Raw genomic sequence first — 21,715 nt, 5'->3', positions numbered from 1 at the left:
GCTACCCCTCACAACCCAAAGGTCTGAACAGCAGAAGGGTACACCTGGTGTGTCTTTGACAGTATGATGTTAGCTTTCAGAGTATTAGAATTCCATAAGTAAAAGGCAATAGGTCTATGTTACCTTACTTGACAGAAATTAATGTAATTTCTTGGTATTTCTGATCATTCGATCAAAAAAAAAAAAAAAATTACATATCTGAGGAAGTGAAACCTGTATCAACAAAACAGATTTTACAAAAATCTAATTTTATTTTACAGTTTTGGTGATTTTTCCTTTGGCTGCGGCTAAAACCGCTTCAAGTAGATGCCAAAGATTCCTCAACACAGGAAAAACCTTGGCTGCGGGCTCACAGGAATTACTTGTACATATACTGACCTGTTTAAAACTCCAGCCATACCAACAACATTGAACTAGGTCCACTTACTTTTGACTGGTTGGAGAAAACCATTAATCTCACTATATCGCACTGTATAATCTCACTAATACAATCTCAAGCCATATCTTTCAATAATAATGTCAGTTTAGAACCTCAGAGAGTATAAAAGATATACATAGCTTCAGGGTCTGAAAAGTGCTCTGCTTTAAACAGACATTCCTTTCAATGGCTTGCAGTGGGACTCGTCTGGTTGCAAAAAGACCTCCAGCTACATAGAAGTCTGTGGGTTAACAGTGACACTGATTTTATAGTCCCAATCACTGCTTTCAGGTCATACTGAATAAAATATGACATTTATTTTGTAAATTATGGTTATTATTACAGTCATAAAGGTGGATAATCCAGACTATGTTCATTGAGTGTGCATTTTTTCAGTCAAATCAACCCACCACTGTTCATATCCAGTTTTAACATCACGGTAGCGAAAACGCTAAGCTTGAAGATCCGTAACCGGACTTCACTAACCGACGGTTTACAACACAACACACTATTATCCCACCCCTGTCCCTGAGGAGCCAATCACACTAATCACTAATGCAAGTGCATAGAAGAGCTTCACAACCATTTCAGCTATGTGGTGATAGACATCATCTACACATGATCACAGTAGATGTGTAAGTAAGGTTTGAATTCTATAAACCTTCACATGTGAATCTCTTTACATTTTCTTAGACAAAAGCTTTATAATATCCACCAGGAATCATTTCAAGATAGTTACCAAGTTGCAAGACTTGCTTCTTGTAGGATTTTGACTGCATGTCTCCATCAAAGCTGAAAATTCCCTCCACTCTAGCATGAAGTGAGTTCCTGGGTCTGAAAGGATATTTAGATTAGCCTAAGTTTTGGTTTTTTTTTTTTTGGTTTTTTTTTTAGATCATTAAGATGATGCCTCCAAATTCTTTTTATTTCAATTTGCCATGCACTTGTGAAGTGATGACAAGAAGTGTCCAGTTTTGCCAAATTTTGGAATGTAAATAATCCTTCCAAAAATTCCTGGCCCCAATTTTCATGTAACTGACAAACCAAATCAATCACATTGAGGTAATTACGTGTTTGAAATTGGATTATAATTTTTTTTGTTTAATCACTTTTCTACAACATATCCTGTACAATCACAAGATGGGAAACACAGAGTGCGCTGTTGGACTGTCCAGTCATGGTCTCAAAGTGATAGGTCAGCCTACTGTTGGCTTCAGCCTAGTTTGCTCTGTATTGGGACAGGATTAAAACCTCCTCCTGAGCAGAGAAATAATCTGAAGATTACCCACTACATCCAAGAGGCAGTTACATAAGCATTCAAAGCCTCCAAAACTCTACTTTCCTTCTATCACTGTAGCAGCTGAAAGGGGCTCCCTTTTATAGTCAAGTAATCTCATATTCAGTCACACATTCATTGTTACTGTCTGCCTCAGAGCAGACAGTAGCACAGTCATTTTTAGGTTAATAAAAAAAAAGAAAAAAAGAAAAAGGTTTGGTAAGTATAATCCAATCACACTAGAGGTACATTCACAAAGTACAGAGGCTGGGCAAGCTATTACCAAACTGTAGTTCGACAAAGGAAGGAAGAACAAACCACTTAGTCACACAGCACCCAGACAGAGAAGCTGAGTTGTGAGAACTTCTACCTCTAACATGGATGGTGAGAACTGGTCAGCAGACATAGCAAGTAAAAGCAAAACAAAAACCCTGAAGGCCAAAAAGTCATGTCGCGGAGACACAGCTTTACACCAACCTCATCCCACCCACCACAAACACAGCTTTAAAAAAAAAAAAAAAAAAAAAAAAAAACTGTCAGGCAACATCGCTCATTTCTCACGCTGAAAAACCTGTGAATAATACATCTGACTTCCTGTTCCAACTCAGCGACTCCAAAACACAAAAAATGTGACCGCAGAAGTAGGGTAAGCCAAACGCAGCGCGCGTCCTAAACACTGCAGCAAAAAAAGAAAACCATCAAGCCAAAGAAACAAAATCTCCTGCTCTATATTTAAGCACTTGAATAAAAGTATTTTCTCTGGCAGTGCTTAAACATATCTCAGTAATTCTTCTAACAAACAGGTGCTTTCCCAAGCCTGAGTATATTTAGGGGTTTAAACATTGCACATTTTCATGCTGCTGCAGCTTGTGCAAAGAGCTAAAGGTCAGCAGTGGACGACTGATCTGATCAATGGTTAACCTGACTTCATATATTAAAATCAACCTGCACTTCTGGCACAGGAAGGATGCTGCAAACAGAAGGCTGATAAAGGAAATAGTAGATAACCCTGACAAAGACAAGATTGTCCACTCATATTATTCTGTCACATAACCACTACCAGCCGCCTCCAACAATCCTGTAGAGTTTTCTTCCATAATCAGCATTTAGAAAACAAACTTAAAAAAAAAAAAGACATCTAATTTAATGCTTTTTAAATTGTTTTTAAAAAGAGTATACAGTCAGATAGAGGCAGTGTGCTACAGTGAACTGGACAAAAGAGGAAAAGCTTACATCTAGCCCTGTCCAACAGTAAATGACAGGCCTGGCCTGTTGTAATCACTACCTCTTAAACAGAAATTTACTGGGTTCTTCCGAATGTTGAGGGAAGTGCGCAAAACAAACACCTTTCCTGAAAGATTCAGCGGATATTCCCCTTATCTTAATCTCTGTGGATTACATTTATAGGCAGAAACTATGAAGCATTAAAGTAAAGTCAAAGGATCTAAGAACGGAGGAAACGCTGAGAACTGAGCTGAGGCCGTTGTGAGGGCAAAGACAGGGTGGTTTCTTTGGCGAAGTCAGACCCAAACATCAATTATGCTCCAAACCCTCTTTCCCAAAGCCAAGGATAATCTCGCTCAGCAGGGCTCAATTATAGGTTATTTCTAGCTAGACTCAGTCCTCATTGTGCGCTACATTATGCCGAGTCTTCAAACGCAATCAATAAAAAGTATTGCTAACGCAGGGTATGTAATTTTGTGCATTTATCGCAAAGCACGATGAAAAAGAAGAGGCTTTGGGAAGTTAACATTATGAAATGGTAACAGACTGCCAATTTCAAAACAACTACTGTGACCTATTAAAAAAAAAAGGAACACCTACTTTAATAAACTATCCCAATATATTCTAACATTTCTCACCCATTATGGAATAACATTACCACTTTCAGTGTATCTTTCAATGTGACTTTTTTTTTTTTTTTGTTCAAACTCATGAATATTCTTATCTTCACGGTTTCACAGGAAGCCTTCGTTGTGCTGTGTGAATTTCCCACCAGCAGAATGAAAGAAAACAGCAGTGCTATTCAAAGTTAAGCACTCTGGAAATATAATCTGTATTAGAGCTAATGCTCAGTGCAGCAGAATGTCACCAAAGATATGTCCTGGTAGTAGGGTTGTGCAATTAATCGACATAATGCTTCCAGTAATTATTAAAACAAGATAACTGAGATAAAATGATTACTATGCCATTTTCTATTTTGCAAAAAAAAAAATATTGTTTTGTCTTTCAGAACATCTCTTTCCTTTACTTTTGCCTCTCCATAAAGTTCATATTGATTTCTTTTTTCAGTTGAAATGTAATGAAATGAATTAAAAAGAAATTTTAATATAACTATTTTAACTCTACTGAGTAAAAATAATGTAAAATAATCTTAGTAATCTTCAGAGTGACCAAAATAACTGATAACCGATTAGCCCTAGGTCCTGGCACCCATACTAGTGGAAACTGTTCACTGAAGAGGAAGGTACTAACCCAAATTTGTGTGCAGTTCCTTAGAACAGTATTTGCTCACTTGTCCAGTTAATAATTTAGCCATGTGAAAATACAAACACACAGACACCTGGACACAACCGGCATTTAGATGAAACGTCATCTGCCGTTACTGCACCAAATAAAGGACAACTGGTATATTTATGTGATATGCACAAATCAAATAAACTTGAGTCCTGTCAGAATTTGAAATGGAAGCTGCTAATATAGAACTAATTCAGTACTAGGTAATTAGTTCTGTGAGGAAATCAACTAGCCAAGCAAGATGTTTCTGCAGCTTAAAGCCCGTATCCAGACGACAACATAAAAGCCATGAGAGAAGGGTACAGATTATAACCAAAGGAAAAAAAAAAACAAACAAACAAAAATAAAAAGTTTCAAGATTTAAAATTATCTGAAGTGGGGGAAAAAGCAGTTTCATACCAGTAACATAAAACCCCCCAAAACTGTAGCAACTGATCACTACTGCAGGGAAAATGTACAGCAAAAAGCCCAAAAACTACAAATGATTTGGATCAATATGACACATCAAAAGTTTTGTAGTGCATAAGATTTTTATGCTCACCACTGAAATGTTTAGTTAAAAGTTGATCCTCACAGGGGGGGCAGCTTACTGAGAGGCCACTGCAGGGGCGTTTTACAGAGCTTGGTTTTTCATCCCTGTATTCTTTAATGTCATTAATGTCTTTCCAGATTAAAACAAACACTAATTCACTTGAATTATGCCCCAGATAATCACAGAGAGATGGCTATCTCCAATCTAGGGGGATTCCATCTAGTTGGTACACATCTGTCCTGCCAACAGAGGCTTATCCTGGAGGAGATTTTGGGGTGGGGGCAGCAGGGTTGTAAGCCAGTTGCAAAGGCCCACAGTCTAGCAGGCCAGAGTCGGTACCATCACTGCAAAGGCTTTTGTTTAAAATGCTTAAAATATGTGATGTGTCACTTTATAGCAAGTTCACCTTAGCTGCAGTGCAGTACTTAAGAGCCATTATACTGCAGTAAAAGTGAGATAAGATGATACCACATTTGGTGTCGCCTCACTTTACAGAAACCATTTTCATAAATAAACAATGAACAATTTTGGGAGAATTTAGGCTGGGATATTTCTTCCTCTTCTGACACACAGCAGGAAGTAATCTGCTTCCGCTGCATTCACACTACTGAAAATACAACGTGTGGGTTAGGTGAAGGTGCTGCCTGATTAGGGCACGTAGGAGCAAATATGACGATCCCTCACAAGCAGTAAATGCATCAGACAATCCACTTGTGTGATATCTTTATGCTCCTGCCCCTTTCTTAAAATGAAGTTTGATATCAGGCCATCCACGAAGGAGGTCAGAGGCTGACTGTAAGTTGATAGCATCTTGTTGAAAGACCATATTCTTAATTAAAAAAAATAAAAAACTATGAATGTCAAAAAAAAAAGATGGAAAACTAAATACCAGCAACATTTGGAGGGTTAGTGAAGTTGGGCTTGTTCACATATAATAAGCTGCTAGCTACGGAGCTATAGTTAAACACATGAGCACAGGGAAAATGTAGGATGAGGATTAGACCGTTCTCAGTAAAGACGTGCTACACAAGAATAGCGCTTAGAAAAAGTTGTTTTGGCCGAGAACGGCAGCTGAACAGTTTCAGGGGTGCTTGTGTCTATTCAACCGACGACAACCGCAGCAATTTAAAAAGACGAGAGCCTCTTCCAGTGCAGGAGAAGCTTGAAATGGATTTGTTACATCATCAGGTAACAAGCAGACTGGCACAATCTGACATCTCACACGCTTTGTAATAAGAAGATGTCCATTTAAAGCCAAGCTAATGTCAGGTGATGACTAGCAAAATTTAATAAAATTTACATAAGTGAATTACTTGGTCAAAGCAGTGCTGACAGCAATGGTGGCCTCAAGTCTTTTTAGGGATGATCATACAATCCTGGCACAACTTTCTTAAAGGAGGTTTCTCCCATTCCTCTTGGCAGCACTGTTTAAACCACAACTCTTGCAAAAGACACTCTAGTTGATCCAGACTCTGGCTAGGCCACTCCAGTACTTTCACAGTTTTCCCAGAGCTATTCCTGCATTTTCTTGGCAAAATGTTTTGTTGAAATGTAAAACCCTGGTCTGCCAGCACTTCTTCATTTTTCTATATCCATCTTTCCTTCAGTCCTAATGGGTCTCCCATTCCTGTCACAGAAAAACATCTCCATGGCATGATGCTGCCACCACCGTGTTCAACTGCATAGTAATGCAGTGACTCTGAGTTCTTTGTTTCCACACATGCCTTTGAGCACTGTGGCCAAATAGTTCAATCTTTGCTTTGCTTATGTGTCTGAGAGAACTTAAGGTATCTTTTTGACAAACTGCCAGCTGGCTGTCATGTGACCTCAAGCGAGGAATAGTTCCTGTCTGGCCATTTTACCATGAAGTCATGCTTAGTGAAGTGCGCGCTGATAGTTGTCCTTCCGTAAGCTTCTACATTCTCCACAAAAGATCTCTGGAAATTCATAGTTACCATAGGGCTCCATTTTCTGTCTAAGGTCATGCTGTTTTTCAGATATAAACTTTACTTGGGCAGGCTACAAGGTATACTAACAACTGCCTAAGTATATTTTAGGACTTATTTTAGTATTTTATCTGTCTGAGGGAGAGAAAGACGTAAACAATGCCACTACTAGTGAGATAGCTCAGACCCTCCACACTCTCCGTTTCCTTCCCATGTCCAACCAGGTCTTTTAATGTTGCAGACACTCGTTAGTATCCAGTCATTTAACACAAATCTAATGCTAGAAACATCTCAAGGATCAGTGATAGCAGTATGATGCACCAGGGGTCAACTGTCAAAACAAATACTCAATAGTGTCATAAATTAAATGTTTCAATTGATATATATATTATATATATATATAGAGAGAGATATTTGATAAATTAACAGCTTTTGCCCTTGTTATTGTGGTCTCTGAGTCTAGACTACAGAATACATTTAAAGAAAGGTGTGAAACATAACAGAATGTTTTAAAAAATTAACAGATCTGGACTTTGAACATACACTGATGCAATGTAAGTTTTGCAATGTGTGCAAATATGAATAACAAAGTTACTGTTATTCTGAGCATTGTCCTCACTTATCTGAGCACAGGAATGGACACAAACCAGTTTCTCTGCTTCTTCTGATATATTCTGGCTATCTCCACCTCCAGCCAGACAGAAAACTGACCAGATTCCTCTGTCTGTATCCAAGTGTCACTGCATGGGTTTCAGTACAAAATGAACAAATGCTTCATTGTGGGTCTCGATGCACTCTGAACAGAGAGAATGAAGTCCAATGATAGATGCAAATCTGACAGTTCTTTCACTGTTATGCCAATGCACAAGAAGCATCATGCTCACTTATGTTTAATTCCTTCAAACCAACACGATCATATCATCACAAAGTTATCCTGGGTATAAGGAAAATAACGCACCTTTATTTTGCTGCATAGTGTCCCAGATTAAATATAGCGCATTAAAAACTGTGAGTTAACTCTGTGCTCGTGGTTACTTCGATTACTGCGGGTAAGCATACCAAACAAGTTTCTCAGCAATTTTGTTTCCGTGACATGAAACTGAAAAGCCAAGCTAAAACTATAAAAGAAAGACTGCTGCGGTTAACACGAAGGAGAATAAGCTTCAAGGTAGCCTTTAGTTAGCAACTAGCCTGCTGTTAATACTCTACTGAGGAAACTGCTAAGCAGAAGGCTAGCTAGCAGCAACAAGAGCCAGTTGTCAACTACAAGTTAACGTTCAACATGCAAGCTAACGAGCTGGCAGCGATAAAACTAATAACAGGAATCTGATCGGTGCTAAACTTGCAAGGTAGGCAGGCGATTAACTCGCCCCAGCAGAGCAGCCAAACTCCTTCTTTTAGCATGCTACGGCAGCCGATGTTGGTACCACAGTTAGAGAGCTAACCTCAACGGCAAAGTTAATCGCGGAACTTGGCACAAGCCAACGTTAACTACGTTAGACAGCAACCGCCCGTGCCCTCATTCACTTCACTGTACGTTAAGCTGACCTTACTCACAACTTTTGTTTCTTCTCCTCTTAGTTGAGCTAGGTGGCTAGCTTGCAGACGTTCTTTTCATTCGCCGAACAAGCTTCTACATCCTGGCCCTTCTCCATTGGAAGGATTTGCGTAGTGGTGTGATTTTTTTTCTCAGTCTGTTTCGGCGTTGGAAGAGCTCCACTGTCAGAACAGACGGTACCTTGTTTACCCCGCCTCCTTTCTTCTGATTGGCTATGGTGGTGTACGCCTACATAAAAGGCTGCGTTCTATTTCACAAAAAAGTGCCCATCTTGATAGAACGACCTGTTGATTGGATGACGTCTTCTGTGGGCGGTTCACACGAATCTACTTTTTTTTTTTTTTATCTTAACCAGCGTACACCGGTGTTTGCGCGGACAGGCGGGTACTCGCAGGAGATGCAGTATGTCTATGTCAGGTATTTGAGCATTGCTGACGGCAGTATTGAGTAACCACCAAAAAATAAGCTGGAAAGATTCAAAACGGATACAGAGTTTAAATATTATAATTTTCTGCAGATTGCAGAAATACCATATTTTTAAAATATATTTTTTAAATGTTTATCTGCCTACAAAGATGTGGGAAATTTCCTTACTCATAAGCAAAAACGAGCAGGGACTAAGCCAGTTTTCCTACATATTATCAATGCATTTAAATAAACAAATAAAAAACGGAGTCATGTAGTCCTTGAATTATTTAAAACTTCAAAAGATACTTTATTGATAAAATTCAGTATAAAACACATATTTGACTGTTTGGACTGTACAGAGGTGATGCTGAGTGCTGGGTTTCCTCTGCACATGCTTTTGGGCATTGTGGCCAAATAGTTCAAATTTCTTCATTTGTTTGTCTTCACACTAGATTTTGCTTCTCAAGGGCTGAGATTCCTTCAGGTGTCTTTTGGAAAACTGCTGTCATATGCACTTCAGAGAAGAATGGCTTCCGGCTGGTCATTTTAGCATCAAGACCTGATTAGTGGAGTCCTACACTGATGCAAGCAGTATGAATAACTTTTTAAAAACAGATTTTATTTCTTGAAAAACCTTCTACAGATCTTTTACGTCAGTAAAACCACACTTGGATCAACATTCCTGCATGCAGTGACTAATTCTCATTCCCTCAGGGGGAGAAAAAAGCCAGCTCATGGTGCAAGTTTGCATTTGTTCAGTTATCAAACTTTCTTAGTGGTTTTACTTATAGTCACATGAAATGACTGATTTTGAAATACTATGGCTGTCAGTTCAGATCCAAAGTGCATCTGTGATCACCTTCTGTGCTATAAATTCTCCAAACTGAGATTTCTTACTGTTCAAAATGTAAAAAGGAAAAAAAAACAACCAACCAAACAAAAAAACACACTGACACAGATTTTATTCTCTGGTATGTACCAAATATCAAAGACATATTTAAATGTGGTGCCTGGTGTAACTTATAGCAAACAAAATGCCCTTCTATCTTCCATTAAATTCTATTTGCGATGACTATATAGATTATCATAACCACACATATGGTGTGCAACCACTTCCACCCTGCAGGTTTTTTTTAAAGGTAGCTAAGTGTTGCATATTTACAGAGCAGCCTGTGATAGGGCTATTACTACTACAGCTAATAATACCATATTTATAACTACTTTCATGCTATGGTTTTAATTGTACTCATTTCTGATGCATTAAATGTGGTAAAACTTCCATTATTTCATTGTCACAAGGCTGTTATTAAGTTATTTTTTTTCCATTCTCACTGTAAACATTCAAAATTTATTTGGTTGTTGATAATTAAGCCCAATGATCTGGGCTTTACCCCTGTGATGACCTCCCTGTAAAATCAGCAATACTATAGCTCATATTCTTTGATGGAAAGGATGGTTGCGCCCCCTAGTGGAGATTTCGTGAAATGCGACAGATGAAAAGATACTCCAAGCATGAATACAGTGTTTATGGCTTTTATTTAAGAAATATGATATGAAATTGATTGATCTATGTAGGCAGTCTCTCGATCAGTGTTTCTGATGAGACAGAAAAATGAAAGGGAACACATAAATAAACGTTAACTGCAATTTCCAATGTGTGAACCTGTTCACCCACATGGCAATAAAACCTTCATTCATTCATTCATTCATCAATGTATAGCATTTATAGCAATTACGTAGCATATATCAAAATTGAATCAGCAGATTTGTCTTCTTTTAATATAGATTTTGCTGTTTTACATATTTGTAAGTAGTTTGTGTTTGTATTAATCTGTTTATGATGGTTTTAGAGTGGTGCTCACTGAGTGTTACTGTCCTCCCATGGGGCTTCAAGGTTGTTCAGCTGGTGCTGCTGGAGCATTTTTCTTACATTCTTCACAGACGTGGTGGCAGGATCTATAAGAAGTGTCATGCAGAGGCACAAGGGTATTCATCATTTCAAAGAGTGGACAAAATGGCTGATTAAAAATAGGTAAATTAAGCAGATTTTAAAGCATCATTTTAACATTATTTATTAAAGATGGGGCAACACAAATGAAATGTACTGTTTGGTTGGTTTGCAGTGTAATTCTAATCATGTAGGAGAGCATAACGGCAGGAAAGCAATGAATTATTCAGAGAATGTAAACTAATATGCAATCAATCAAATATCAACAAAAATTAAGTTGCTTTAAAATAAACGTTTTCTGATTACTGACTCTGCTCTTTGCAGAATCCTTGAACATTCCCAAACAACATGATAATATTACACATAAAAACAGAAATTCAGCACCTGCCTTTCCCGTGTCTGTGACCAGGGTGATCTCTCTTTGACCAGGGTCCAAACCCAGGTCCAAACCCAGGTCCGCCCTGAAAGCCAAGCTCTTGGAATTTGCTCCGACATGTTCCCATGTAGGAAGCCTTCCCCACTGCATATCCAAGGATCCCTGCAACTGAAAAAGAAAAATGATTTCATTAAGCATTGCTGCCACAAACTGAAATCCAGGATATTCAAAGATATAAACCTGCGAGTTTTGGCAAGGGACCAAATCGCTGTGATGATTTCCAAATGCCTGCATGGGGTGGGGGGGGAAAGGGATAATTATAGAAACAGCTACTTTACTTTTGTCAATATTATACAATTCAAAGAATGGGGTTTGACTGTCAGTACCTTTGTAGATGAAGCCACTAGTGACAGCCATGCTGCCCAGAGAGAGAGGAAGCGCTAAAAATAGAAATAAACAAAGTTAAGCAGAGGGTGAACTGGAGCTGATCAAACTCACACACTGATAGACACGCGGGGAAATATTGTATCAGAATCAGAGTAAAGTTGTTTTAGAAAAGTGTTCAAAACAAATGCATAATCACAAAGGTGTTTTTTTTTCTGTCCTGTCTCCCTCCCCTCACCCCCAGCCCTCCCTGACCCTGGTTCTGCTGGAGGTTTCTTCCTGTTAAAAGGGAGTTTTTCCTCCCCACTGTCGCCAAGTGCTGCTCATAGGGGGTCGTTTGCTTGTTGGAGTTTTTTCTGTATCGTTGTAGCATCTTTAACTTACAGTATAAAGTGCCTTGAGGTGACTCGTTGTGACTTGCTGCGCTAGATAAATGAAATTGAATTAAACTGAATCGTGTTTGTATTTAAATGCTGATATTTCCCATATGAAAACATTTCCTCTACACTTGCTCTGCTTGCCTAAAGTTTAACCTGACTGAAGTTTGGACAAGTACTGAGACAAGTACGGAAACTCAACATTATGCCCATCTAATGGAAGGGAAAGGAGAGCTACCAGAAGTTGTGATTGCTCCCATTTCATGTTTACATAATGTGACGAGGGAAGATTAGCAGCAACTGTGTGGCTGGCGGTGCGTGGACGAGCTGAGATGGAGACTAAAGACAACTAAGTGTTGTCACATGACAATGGATCATCTTAAGCTTGGAAAGTCTTAAGTTTTGGACAGTCTGTTTCTGAACAAGTCTGATGACAATATTATCTTTAGAGCACGCTGTTCACAGCAGCGTCGACGTCACGCTTGCTGTGGTCATTCTTTTCTAACAGTGCCATTAAAGCTGTGTGGGTGTGCATAACTGACTGACATATCTTTAAACCTCTTGTGTTGGTTTTGTTACACTTGTTGGAACAGATCTTGCTCTGTTTTTTTTTTTCCCCCTTGCATTTAGATTTGTCTAAAAGCTTTGGTCACCTCATGACACTCCCAGCCGAGCTCCACCCAGCCTTAACCTAAAATGAAGGTCAGGGCAGTGTGGTTATAGTATTTCAACAAGTTCACTACAAACAAGAAAAGATGAGAAATAATCATGTAAAAATAAACATACTGTAACAGTTAATAATGCAACCACAAAACCTTACTAATAATGAGTTATAGTAATAACTTGCTATCTTATTGATTGAGGTTTTCTTTAGTTCACGCACTGAATTCCACATTGAGGAGTATAAACACTCAACATGAAGCCCAACTGAGGAACCCTAACCACTGCTTCTACTACAAAAGAACATTTCCAAGTCTTGTGTCTCAATTGGAGTCATTTCAATGAATTGTTGATGAAAATTTGTGAAAAGCATAAGGATCTTACTAAACAGGGCTCACTAAATTTGACTTTAATATCTGAAAGAGACTACCTCTGTACCAGAAGCTTTCCTCGTGGCATTCTTTCCAAATCTTCCTCACATCTTCACTGTGGACGTGGGCATCACTTAAGGGGCACTGTAAGACACAATACAGGTCAGATATCATACCTGACATACAGAGATGCATGTGGGCCCAAATTGTCCAGAGCAAATTGGTTGCCTCTCACTTTCCACCCTCCTGTCACGGGAGCTGAACTTGAACCAGCAGCTGCTGCTTCCTTTGTCTTCACTGTTTGCTCACTTGCTTCAGTACTCATGATTTGAGATCCTTCAGTGGTTGTTTGATGTAGCTCTACTACACTGCTTTTGAAGCTGCGTACACTTCCCCTTTCGCAGTGCCTCACATGTAATGACCTATAATGGCTCTTTCATGAGCATTTTTAACTCCACCCTCCTTACGGGAGCTCTGCCCACTTGGAGTTGTTTGAGCATGAACTTGATAAGGCACAGGGCAAAAAACATCAGCTCTTAAGATATAGACCTGTGCAGAACAATGATAAATAATAATATAAGCAGTCAGACTTCATAAGACTTTTAAATTCCCATGCTTTGCACAGGTCTCATAAAAAATATGCAAAATGTAAAGCACAAAGATAGCATAGGGTTAATAGGCTGCCTGCCTCAAGTAATACCTGCCTCAAATTTACAATTTACAAAAATAGTCTGTAAAAATAGATTTTGAGTTTGAACAAAATATGAAAAAGAAATGTTAAAGATGCTTAAGCTTGCTTGTTTATTTATTTTATTCTGCAGAAAAGATCCAGTATTAAATTTTTTTTTTTTTTTTTTTTTTTTTTATTGGAAGCACACCTCTACCAGTCAAAGGTCAAGGTTCTCTTTACTACCACTAATAGAAATGCAGATATCAGTGCTACAGCGTCTCTAAGAATGGCACATATTATTTGTACTTAAATACCTTTCAGCGGCTTAAGGAGCAAAGTCTCACTTCACTATGCCGCAAATGCATTTGTTTTAGTATTGATCTGTTAATGAGTAACTCTCCATTGGTAAAGAAATAGTAAATAAAATAATGTGACTAAAAATAATCTATTTAAAACTGAACCAGACCTCATCACCTATGGCAAAATGCATCACATGTAATATATGATGTTTGTACTGAAAATTCTTTGCTGTATCTGCCAGATAAATGTAGTTAGGTGTAACAAAGGAGCCTACCTTTTCCTCTTTTTGTAATACTAGAGTACTACAAAAATGAAAAACGTAGATAACAAATGTAAGAAAAAACACTCTGAATGCACTCTAAATGCATTTATACTGTAAATTGCTGCTGACCAGTACTGACACTGCAAAACCAATATAAGTAGAAGTCGGGGAAACACATAAACGGCTGTGCAGGAGCCATTGCAGTGGTCAGCCCAGTAGGCCGTTTTACCCAGCTCAGTTTTGATAATATTTTAATCATGGGTGTATTCAGTATTCATTAGGATGCTGCTGTTTTTAATAGGCTGGTCAGCTTCTCTTTATTCATACAAGGCATAGTTTACTAGCTAACCATATAAAACAGAGTCCTCTAAGTAATACCTTAACGTTACTGATATTAAAAAAACAACTTTGGGCCCAACAACGTAGCTACATTTGTATTCGTTCGTTTTGTGTGAAAACAGAGATTTCCAGTCACATGACAAACAAAGTTTTCTAACTTTAACAGGATAAATTGAGCATAATTTGGGGTAATACCTCTGCAAACATTCTGTCACCCTTACCTTCGTGAAATCAAAACATATCTCACATGTCTGTGAATCACATTACCAAACGCGCCGCCGCCTATTTGCAACAAACGGCGTAGACATTAAACAAACCCCAACCGCGATTACAGTGGGAAGTCAAGTTAGAAGTAAACGGACCAATCAGATTTCATCGTGGGCTGGTTTCAGGCTTGCACGAGGAAATCCCAGTGATTGACGTGCGTATAGCGCGGCCTGTTTTGGGAGCTCTGACCAATCACATTTATGTGTAGGAGGAGCTTGTTTCTTTTCCCTCCCTCTTGTGACATGACACCTTGAATAGCCAATCAACAGCGAGCGAAGGCGGACGAGAAACAGACTGCGCTTCAATCATCGTCTGGGGGCGTGGCTTACTTTGACAAGGCCCGCCTATTGGCCGGTCTGCGGACTTCCCACAGACAGTTGTATGTTTCATAAAAATGCACTCTGATGCGGCAAGTAAGTAGTAACGTTAGAAAGGCTTTTCTGCGTCAAATTACGACTCTGTCGCGCGTGTGACAGAGACGCTAATACCCTTGTTGTGTTTTTAACTTTACTTTTGTCTCGTGGTCGTGCGGGGTTTGATGAGGGCGCGTGAATTCTGTGCTATTTGCTGCTCTCTTTGTATTTGCTAGTGCTGTCTTGGGCGACAACAAAGGGAGGATAGCTGGTGTAATTTTGGCTGTTTGGGCATGCGGGAGGTTGTATTTGACACGGCAGGTTTTCCGAAGTTAATTTTTTGTGAGGCGTTAGCGGTGCTGGGTTGAATGCGGCTGACGTTACTTAAATTCAGAAGGTTTTCGATGGTTAATCGGTGTGCTGAGGTGTTTATATTCATCTTTATGGGTGATGTGCAGCAAGTTTCAGCTCACACTTGGCATGAAAGCAGTACTATTGCAAATCGGTCAATTTTCTGGTCAACTGCGGAATGTTACAGGGAATGAAAATTGTGACGCAGTTGTGTAAAACATCTTTCGTTGCCTGCTGCAGCAGAATCGCCAGGTTTTGCGGCATCTACGCCAGCTGCTGCAAACGCCTGCGCAATGCTTTTGTGCCAAAACCCATATAATGTTATATATTTTTTAAACAACGTAAAATGCATTCAATCAGTTGGTGTAAATGTTGGGGGTAGAAGGGTCTGAGAGAAGTAGTTGTTTTGCAAAGGCATGGGAATTGTAGTTTAGTATCCCAAACAGAGCTGAGCATTGAATGGCCTCTTTAGAGGAAATGGACTACAACGCCCATACGTCCAACTCTCCAGATACTTTGTAAACTCTGTGCAAGTTGCGCGTCTGCACTGCTATTTTAGGTATGCAGCTAGTGCTATCTGCTCGGCGGTGTGCTGGTTTGTGTGTGGTTTTGGCCTTTGGAAAATTGTTAAAAGCTTCGGTGTTTGGTGACAGCTTTTGATCGACAGTGCACAGAAGACGTTAACCGAGAAGGTAGCATGCATGATCGCATATTGTTCAGTTATCACGTCTTTCGAGGAATGCAGAGAGTCCCTCCCTCCTTCGTGTGAGATATTTTCAGCCGTTATATGAAACGTAAATCTTGGAAAACTGGAAATCAAGCGAAGGTAGTGCATGCACCGTGAATGTTATATGATTACTGACCAAAAATGACCTGAGATTTAAGTCCAGTGTTCTTGTTGGTGCTGTGATGATGTCACCTTCTTGTACCCTTGTGCTCATACCAAGCATGATCAGGAGCATAAAGCTGAGTGTCACGCTTTAGTTTACAGGGGGCTTTTTTGACGTTGTATTTATTTTTTTGGAAATAGATTTTCAGCTGAATTCCCACTTGACTACACTGGCCAGCATCCATAAGATCCACCACACCTTGCACAGGCTGGTAAATGCATATTAGCTATGTGTGTGCTTTTTTTGGCATGTATGTGCACTGTACATTTGTGTCATCCTCACAAACTTTTGCTTTGAATAGAACTTGGCAGAAGACGTTGGACAGGACAGCCACCCCTCAGGTAACCATATAGCTGCTCCTTGTTTTTTTTTTAATAGGCAACATGGTTATTATGTTATCCAGTTGTACATTAACTACTGCTTTCTGAATTGGACTCCCAAGCTTGGGCAGTACTTGAATGTTTTGCTAAAGAAAGTTGGCATCATGCATGTAGTTCTTGAAGCTTTGTGCTTTAATTTTGTCCTCCACTTACTTCCCTAGCTTGTTGCTCTAGAGCCATGCCTCCTAGGAAAAAGAGGAGACCCTCAGCTGGAGATGACATGTCAGCCAAGAAAAGTCGCCAAGACAGGTGTGAGATCCCTTTTAATTAAGCACTGAATTAACTTGAATATGTGCATAGGAGTGTTATTTTGCCATTAGGAAACATATAATAAATGGTGTGCTGGTGGTGTAGTGTGGCTGAAATGTTCTTTTTCCTCCACAGTGTTTTCAGAAAACATGAAACATCACAAATCCGTGAGGAGGAGACATTTTCTAGTAAAAGATGCTTGGAGTGGTTCTATGAATATGCAGGTGAGAACTCTGTACACATTCTTGGTTAAATGGCATTTAACCTCTGCTCAGTTCAGTTTATTTTTAACCTTACATTGTTGATATATGTGGACGGACATTTGTTTATCATAAATAGGCTGTGACGATGTGGTGGGTCCAGAGGGCATGGAGAAATTCTGTGAGGACATTGGAGTGGAGCCAGAGAACGTACGCATACATTTAAAATTTTTAATATTTAGATAAGATGGTCACATTGTTTGCTCTGGCTAGGACTCGAACCCGCGCCGCCCGCAGCGCAGTATATACGTGTGGTCGCCTGTGCCACCACTGAGCCACCTGGGCGCCCCATGTTTGCTCTCTTTTGACTCTTTATCTCTCTCTGTGGCCGCAAGTTAAACTAAGCCAGTGATTTTTATGACGACGTTTTTGCAGTCTACATTTCTGATTTTTTTATATATATATATATATAGTAAAAGTGTATCTTTTATTCAGCATCCTCTGTTAGCTTTCCTTGTTTCACTTCAGGGTCACATCATGTGTAATGGACTGAGTATCTTCTATTTAAGAATATCTACAGCTGTCATTTTTTTGCTTGTGCTCAGGTGGTGATGCTGGTTCTTGCTTGGAAGCTGGATGCCCAGAGTATGGGATATTTCACCCTTCAGGAGTGGCTGAGAGGCATGGGCTCACTGCAGTATGTCAGCTACTAACTTTTTGTCTTTGTCGTTTTGTTTAATGTAACGCAGTTTTCAAGATTGTTTATTTACATTGCCATATCTCAGCTCATGTTTTTTAAGGCCGCCCTTCATTTTCAGTATAGCATGCTCTGAACTGTAGCCTGTAGGATGCCTAAGCCACTTTTCTGTTGTCAGGTGCGATTCGACTGAGAGGCTGAGGAACTCACTTGACTACCTGAGATCTGTCCTAAATGACAGCACCAGCTTTAAGCTCATTTATAGATATGCCTTTGATTTTGCTCGGGTGAGTCAAGCAGTCTTTTCCTGCAAGATACACGGCATTCCTAAATCAGGTTTAATTCATTTGGACAATTATAAAAAATTCCAGTAAGAACAGAAACTGTTAAAGCAAATAATGATGTAGTAAAACTTTTATTTTTAAAAAACATTTATATTTTATATTGTTATATTTTATTAACAGGAAAAATAGTGGGTTTAGGATTGACTGTTTTGTGGAAGGTGCTACTTACTGATAATAATGTGACTTGTCTGTCTGTGGTTGACATGTTGCATTGACTTAATCAGGTCTTATGTGTTTTGATTGGACAGGAAAAGGATCAGAGGAGTTTGGACTTGAACACAGCCAAGTGTATGTTGGGGCTGCTTCTGGGAAAGACGTGGCCTCTGTTTCCTGTGTTTAATCAGTTTCTAGAGGTGAGTATTCACAACGTTCTAACAAATCAATCACGGAAGTCTCGAGAAATTTACTTGTACACAGCATCATTTATAGCTCAGTTTGACCTTGGAAAGGACAGTTGGACCTAAAACTATCACTCTAAAGGATGTATCTGTTACTCCTCAGCAATCCAAGTACAAAGTCATCAACAAAGACCAATGGTGCAATGTTTTAGAGTTCAGCAGGACAATCAACCTGGACCTCAGCAACTATGATGAGGATGGTGCCTGTAAGTGAACCCACATTCACGCACAGCTGAGTGTTCACAAATACTAGTCTTGTAATTTACTTTAACTCGTGTCTCATCCTTTTATCAGGGCCTGTTTTGTTGGACGAGTTTGTGGAATGGTACAAAGAAAGACAGATGTCATAACTGCAGAGCAAAAATGGGAAAGTAATACAACTGTGACGACTCTAAGAACCAATAACCAATAAGTAAACAATACAAAAAAACAGTAAAGCAGTGACAGTGGGTGCTTCCTGGGAAATGAGGGGTTCGGGCTGTGGGTGGGCTAGGGTGGGGGTGCTGGGTTTGCAGCCTGCATGCACGCGGCTCAGAGCGTGGAGGCAGGAGGATCGCTGTGTTCCCTACCGAAGTTGCATAGTGGGCAAGCTTGCAGCAATCCCCAGTGGCATTGCTCTCTCACTGTGACATGTCATATTGCTGTCTGTGTTAGGATAACATGTTATCATATATGGATGATGGAAGCAAAATGGTATTGTGTGGGAGAACCACTCCTCACCCCTTGTCTTCAGCACAGAGAAACTGACAGAAGTGACCATTCATGCATTGTGTCTGAGTCTTAAACAGGGTCACTTTGACCTGGGCACATTAAAGTATTATACATCTGTGCAATGAACTTGAACTTGAGCTTTTCTGGACAGATAGCACTTAATATTTTTGTCATTTTTGAGTTTCATAGGAGTACTTCAAGAAGCACACTGTGTCAAATGGTTGATTGCAGGTTTCTATTCTATTGATTTGTGCCAGTTTTTTTTTTTTTTTTTTCCCCCCTCCAGTTTTGATCGCTTCAGCTTTTTATGCTCTAGCTCTTCATTTGCTAACCCCCTGCAAAGGCTTCAGACCTCATAACACCAAACAATTCCGCATTGCTGCTTACTAACTCTTATTACAGTACAGCGGTGAGCCACTAGTGCTCTGATCAGCATTTATTGGTCTGATGACCAATTTATGTATCTACGTTGTGTAGATAAGAGTATTACTGTGCCTCAAAACATGGAAGTCACTTTGTGTGTCCCACACACATACCAACAAACCCAAATGTACATACACGTGTGATAAAGTACATACAGCACATGCACACACAGACACACTGAGTGGTCAGGGATTATTTCAGGATGAATTCAGACTGTTTTGGCTGTGTTATAAGTTGACATAGAGCTAGTTAGTGTCCATTTTGTCTTGATATGTGGCATCTGTCTTCCTTAGTCCACTGAGAGTTTCAGGTCTCCTCTTACCAGTAGCATCTCGCCCAACACTGACGGTGTTAATATAACTGCAGTGGAAGACCGGTGACCCTCTCAGGATGAGGTCCTTTAGGCTTGAGTAGTCAGGTACGTTTTGAAAGTGTTGCTTTGTACCACCCGTAGGATGTACTCAAAACAGTGGACACTGACAGTTTGGAACTTTGTGATGATGCTATGCTGTTCTTTTCGCCTAGTATAATGTTCTTGTAACACATGTATAAATTTTTGTCTTTGGCTGTGATGTGATGCTGACTCGTCAGAAGATTTAATATTTGCATGCATGCTCCGACAGAGCCTTTTGTGAATGGATGAGATTTTTTTGAAAAAAAAAAAAAAAAAATTTTTCAAAAAAAAATTTTTTTTTTTTTTTGTTTTATTTTGTACAGGTTTTTTGTGCAAGTGTTTTGTGCTTAATTTCATAAACACAGTCATGTTTGAATTCTGAAGATAAACATGATTGTGTCTATTAAGACCTGGAACACACCTGTAACCTCATGGTGGAACAGGAGTTCCCTCCTGCATTTACCCCATCTTACACATCCATACACACGCTGCAAAACTCTAGCAAACTGCAGGCAAGTGCGGATAGTTATGAGTTCTGCTACTGTTGCGCCACACTGTCATGATATACGTAAAAGCTTCCATTAAAAATCCATTTAATTTCAAAACTATACAAAAACCTTTGTTGCTACTACACTGCATCAACCATCAGCATCAACTTTGACTGAAGTAGTTGTGGGATTGCTTACCAAATACTGTGTAGAGATCAGTGGTTTAGTCTATTCCCTTGACAATGCAGGAGGAAGAACAGCCTTGTCCCAACTGTATATATGTATGTAAACTATGTGTCTATATGTCTGTTTTCACTATAACCTATGTCTATACAAATAAAATGGTTTATTAACTTAATGGCTTATGTTCTGGCTTTTTAGTTGATAGCTTATCCTGTACAAAAAAAAAATCCACCACTATTTCTCCAAATGAACAGTTCACATTACATTGTTCCATTTTAATTAAAGTCGCAGCAAATTCAATAGTTATTTCAATGAGAATCACTGAAAAACATTTTACAACTACACATTCAGTGCTTAACTTTTTTTTAGCACAACCTGCCATAAAAATAAAAATGTTTTTGAAATCTGTCTAAGAATTCAGAAATTCATCAAGCATAACGTTCAACCACTAAAACAAATTTTTCTGTTCAGGAATCTAAGTAAATAATTTGGTGTCTTAATCAAAAAAGTGCTTTTTTTTTTTTTTTTTGTAAAATTTGAAATTTCATTTATTATTTTAGTATTAAAATGTAATTTCAATTAAATAGCTTGCACATATTAATGGATTAACTATTACACAAGCACAATTTTTTTTCTAATTATCAATACTGTTAATTTAGGGTAGTTGTGGCATTAATTTTACACTGAGAGGAAGTCTAGCAAATTTGTTAAGCACTGCAAATCATTTTTTGTGAATGATTTTTATAAAAAAAAGTCAATTGCATATTTCCTGAAATAAATCAAATATGAAAGATAAACATAGATAAACAAAGATAAACTTCACAGATAAAGATGGAGCACTTAACTGCTCTGTGACAGATCCAGCCAATAAATAGTTACAGTTTACATTTCATTCCAAGGTCAGATATAATATACAATTCACAATATTTTTACCATTCACAGGCTAATTTAAGATGAAACAGTCATGCCTACCATTTACAGTTTTTTTAAAAGTGTTTAGCATGAGTTGAATTTTTTTTTTTTTTTTTTAAACATGAGTGATGTT

General features: G+C 38.9%; 2 protein-coding genes across 6 annotated transcripts; one reads left to right on the top strand and one right to left on the bottom strand.

Moving 5' to 3' along the window:
• Positions 1-10,178: 10,178 nt before the first annotated feature.
• On the bottom strand, positions 10,179-13,176 carry ociad2 (OCIA domain containing 2). Of its 3 annotated transcripts, none has more exons than XM_030727978.1 (7): positions 13,007-13,176; positions 12,831-12,915; positions 11,366-11,419; positions 11,220-11,267; positions 10,988-11,147; positions 10,518-10,611; positions 10,179-10,251 (listed from the first exon to the last, which is right to left on the bottom strand). In XM_030727978.1, the coding sequence occupies exons 1-6, from the start codon at positions 13,094-13,096 to the stop codon at positions 10,545-10,547; spliced, it is 504 nt and encodes a 167-aa protein (XP_030583838.1). In that variant the 5' UTR covers positions 13,097-13,176; the 3' UTR covers positions 10,179-10,251; positions 10,518-10,544. The 3 variants fall into 3 exon arrangements, with proteins under 3 accessions (XP_030583838.1, XP_030583836.1, XP_030583837.1); XM_030727976.1 differs by having other exon boundaries at positions 10,992-11,147; XM_030727977.1 differs by lacking the exon at positions 11,220-11,267 and having other exon boundaries at positions 10,992-11,147.
• Positions 13,177-14,973: 1,797 nt separating this feature from the next.
• On the top strand, positions 14,974-18,944 carry dcun1d4 (DCN1, defective in cullin neddylation 1, domain containing 4 (S. cerevisiae)). Of its 3 annotated transcripts, none has more exons than XM_030727959.1 (11): positions 14,974-15,022; positions 16,344-16,414; positions 16,505-16,544; positions 16,745-16,832; positions 16,968-17,056; positions 17,172-17,242; positions 17,638-17,729; positions 17,908-18,016; positions 18,322-18,426; positions 18,575-18,677; positions 18,766-18,944. In XM_030727959.1, exons 1-11 carry the CDS (start codon positions 15,004-15,006, stop codon positions 18,819-18,821), a joined length of 843 nt encoding a protein of 280 aa, XP_030583819.1. In that variant the 5' UTR covers positions 14,974-15,003; the 3' UTR covers positions 18,822-18,944. The 3 variants fall into 3 exon arrangements, with proteins under 3 accessions (XP_030583819.1, XP_030583821.1, XP_030583820.1); XM_030727961.1 differs by lacking the exon at positions 14,974-15,022 and adding an exon at positions 15,034-16,139 and having other exon boundaries at positions 16,344-16,410; XM_030727960.1 differs by lacking the exon at positions 14,974-15,022 and adding an exon at positions 15,035-16,139.
• Positions 18,945-21,715: the final 2,771 nt, after the last annotated feature.

This window comes from Archocentrus centrarchus, chromosome 4 (genome assembly GCF_007364275.1).
Source record: "Archocentrus centrarchus isolate MPI-CPG fArcCen1 chromosome 4, fArcCen1, whole genome shotgun sequence".
NCBI classification, from domain to species: Eukaryota; Metazoa; Chordata; class Actinopteri; order Cichliformes; family Cichlidae; genus Archocentrus; species Archocentrus centrarchus.
This window is presented reverse-complemented; position numbering and strand designations above follow the sequence as displayed.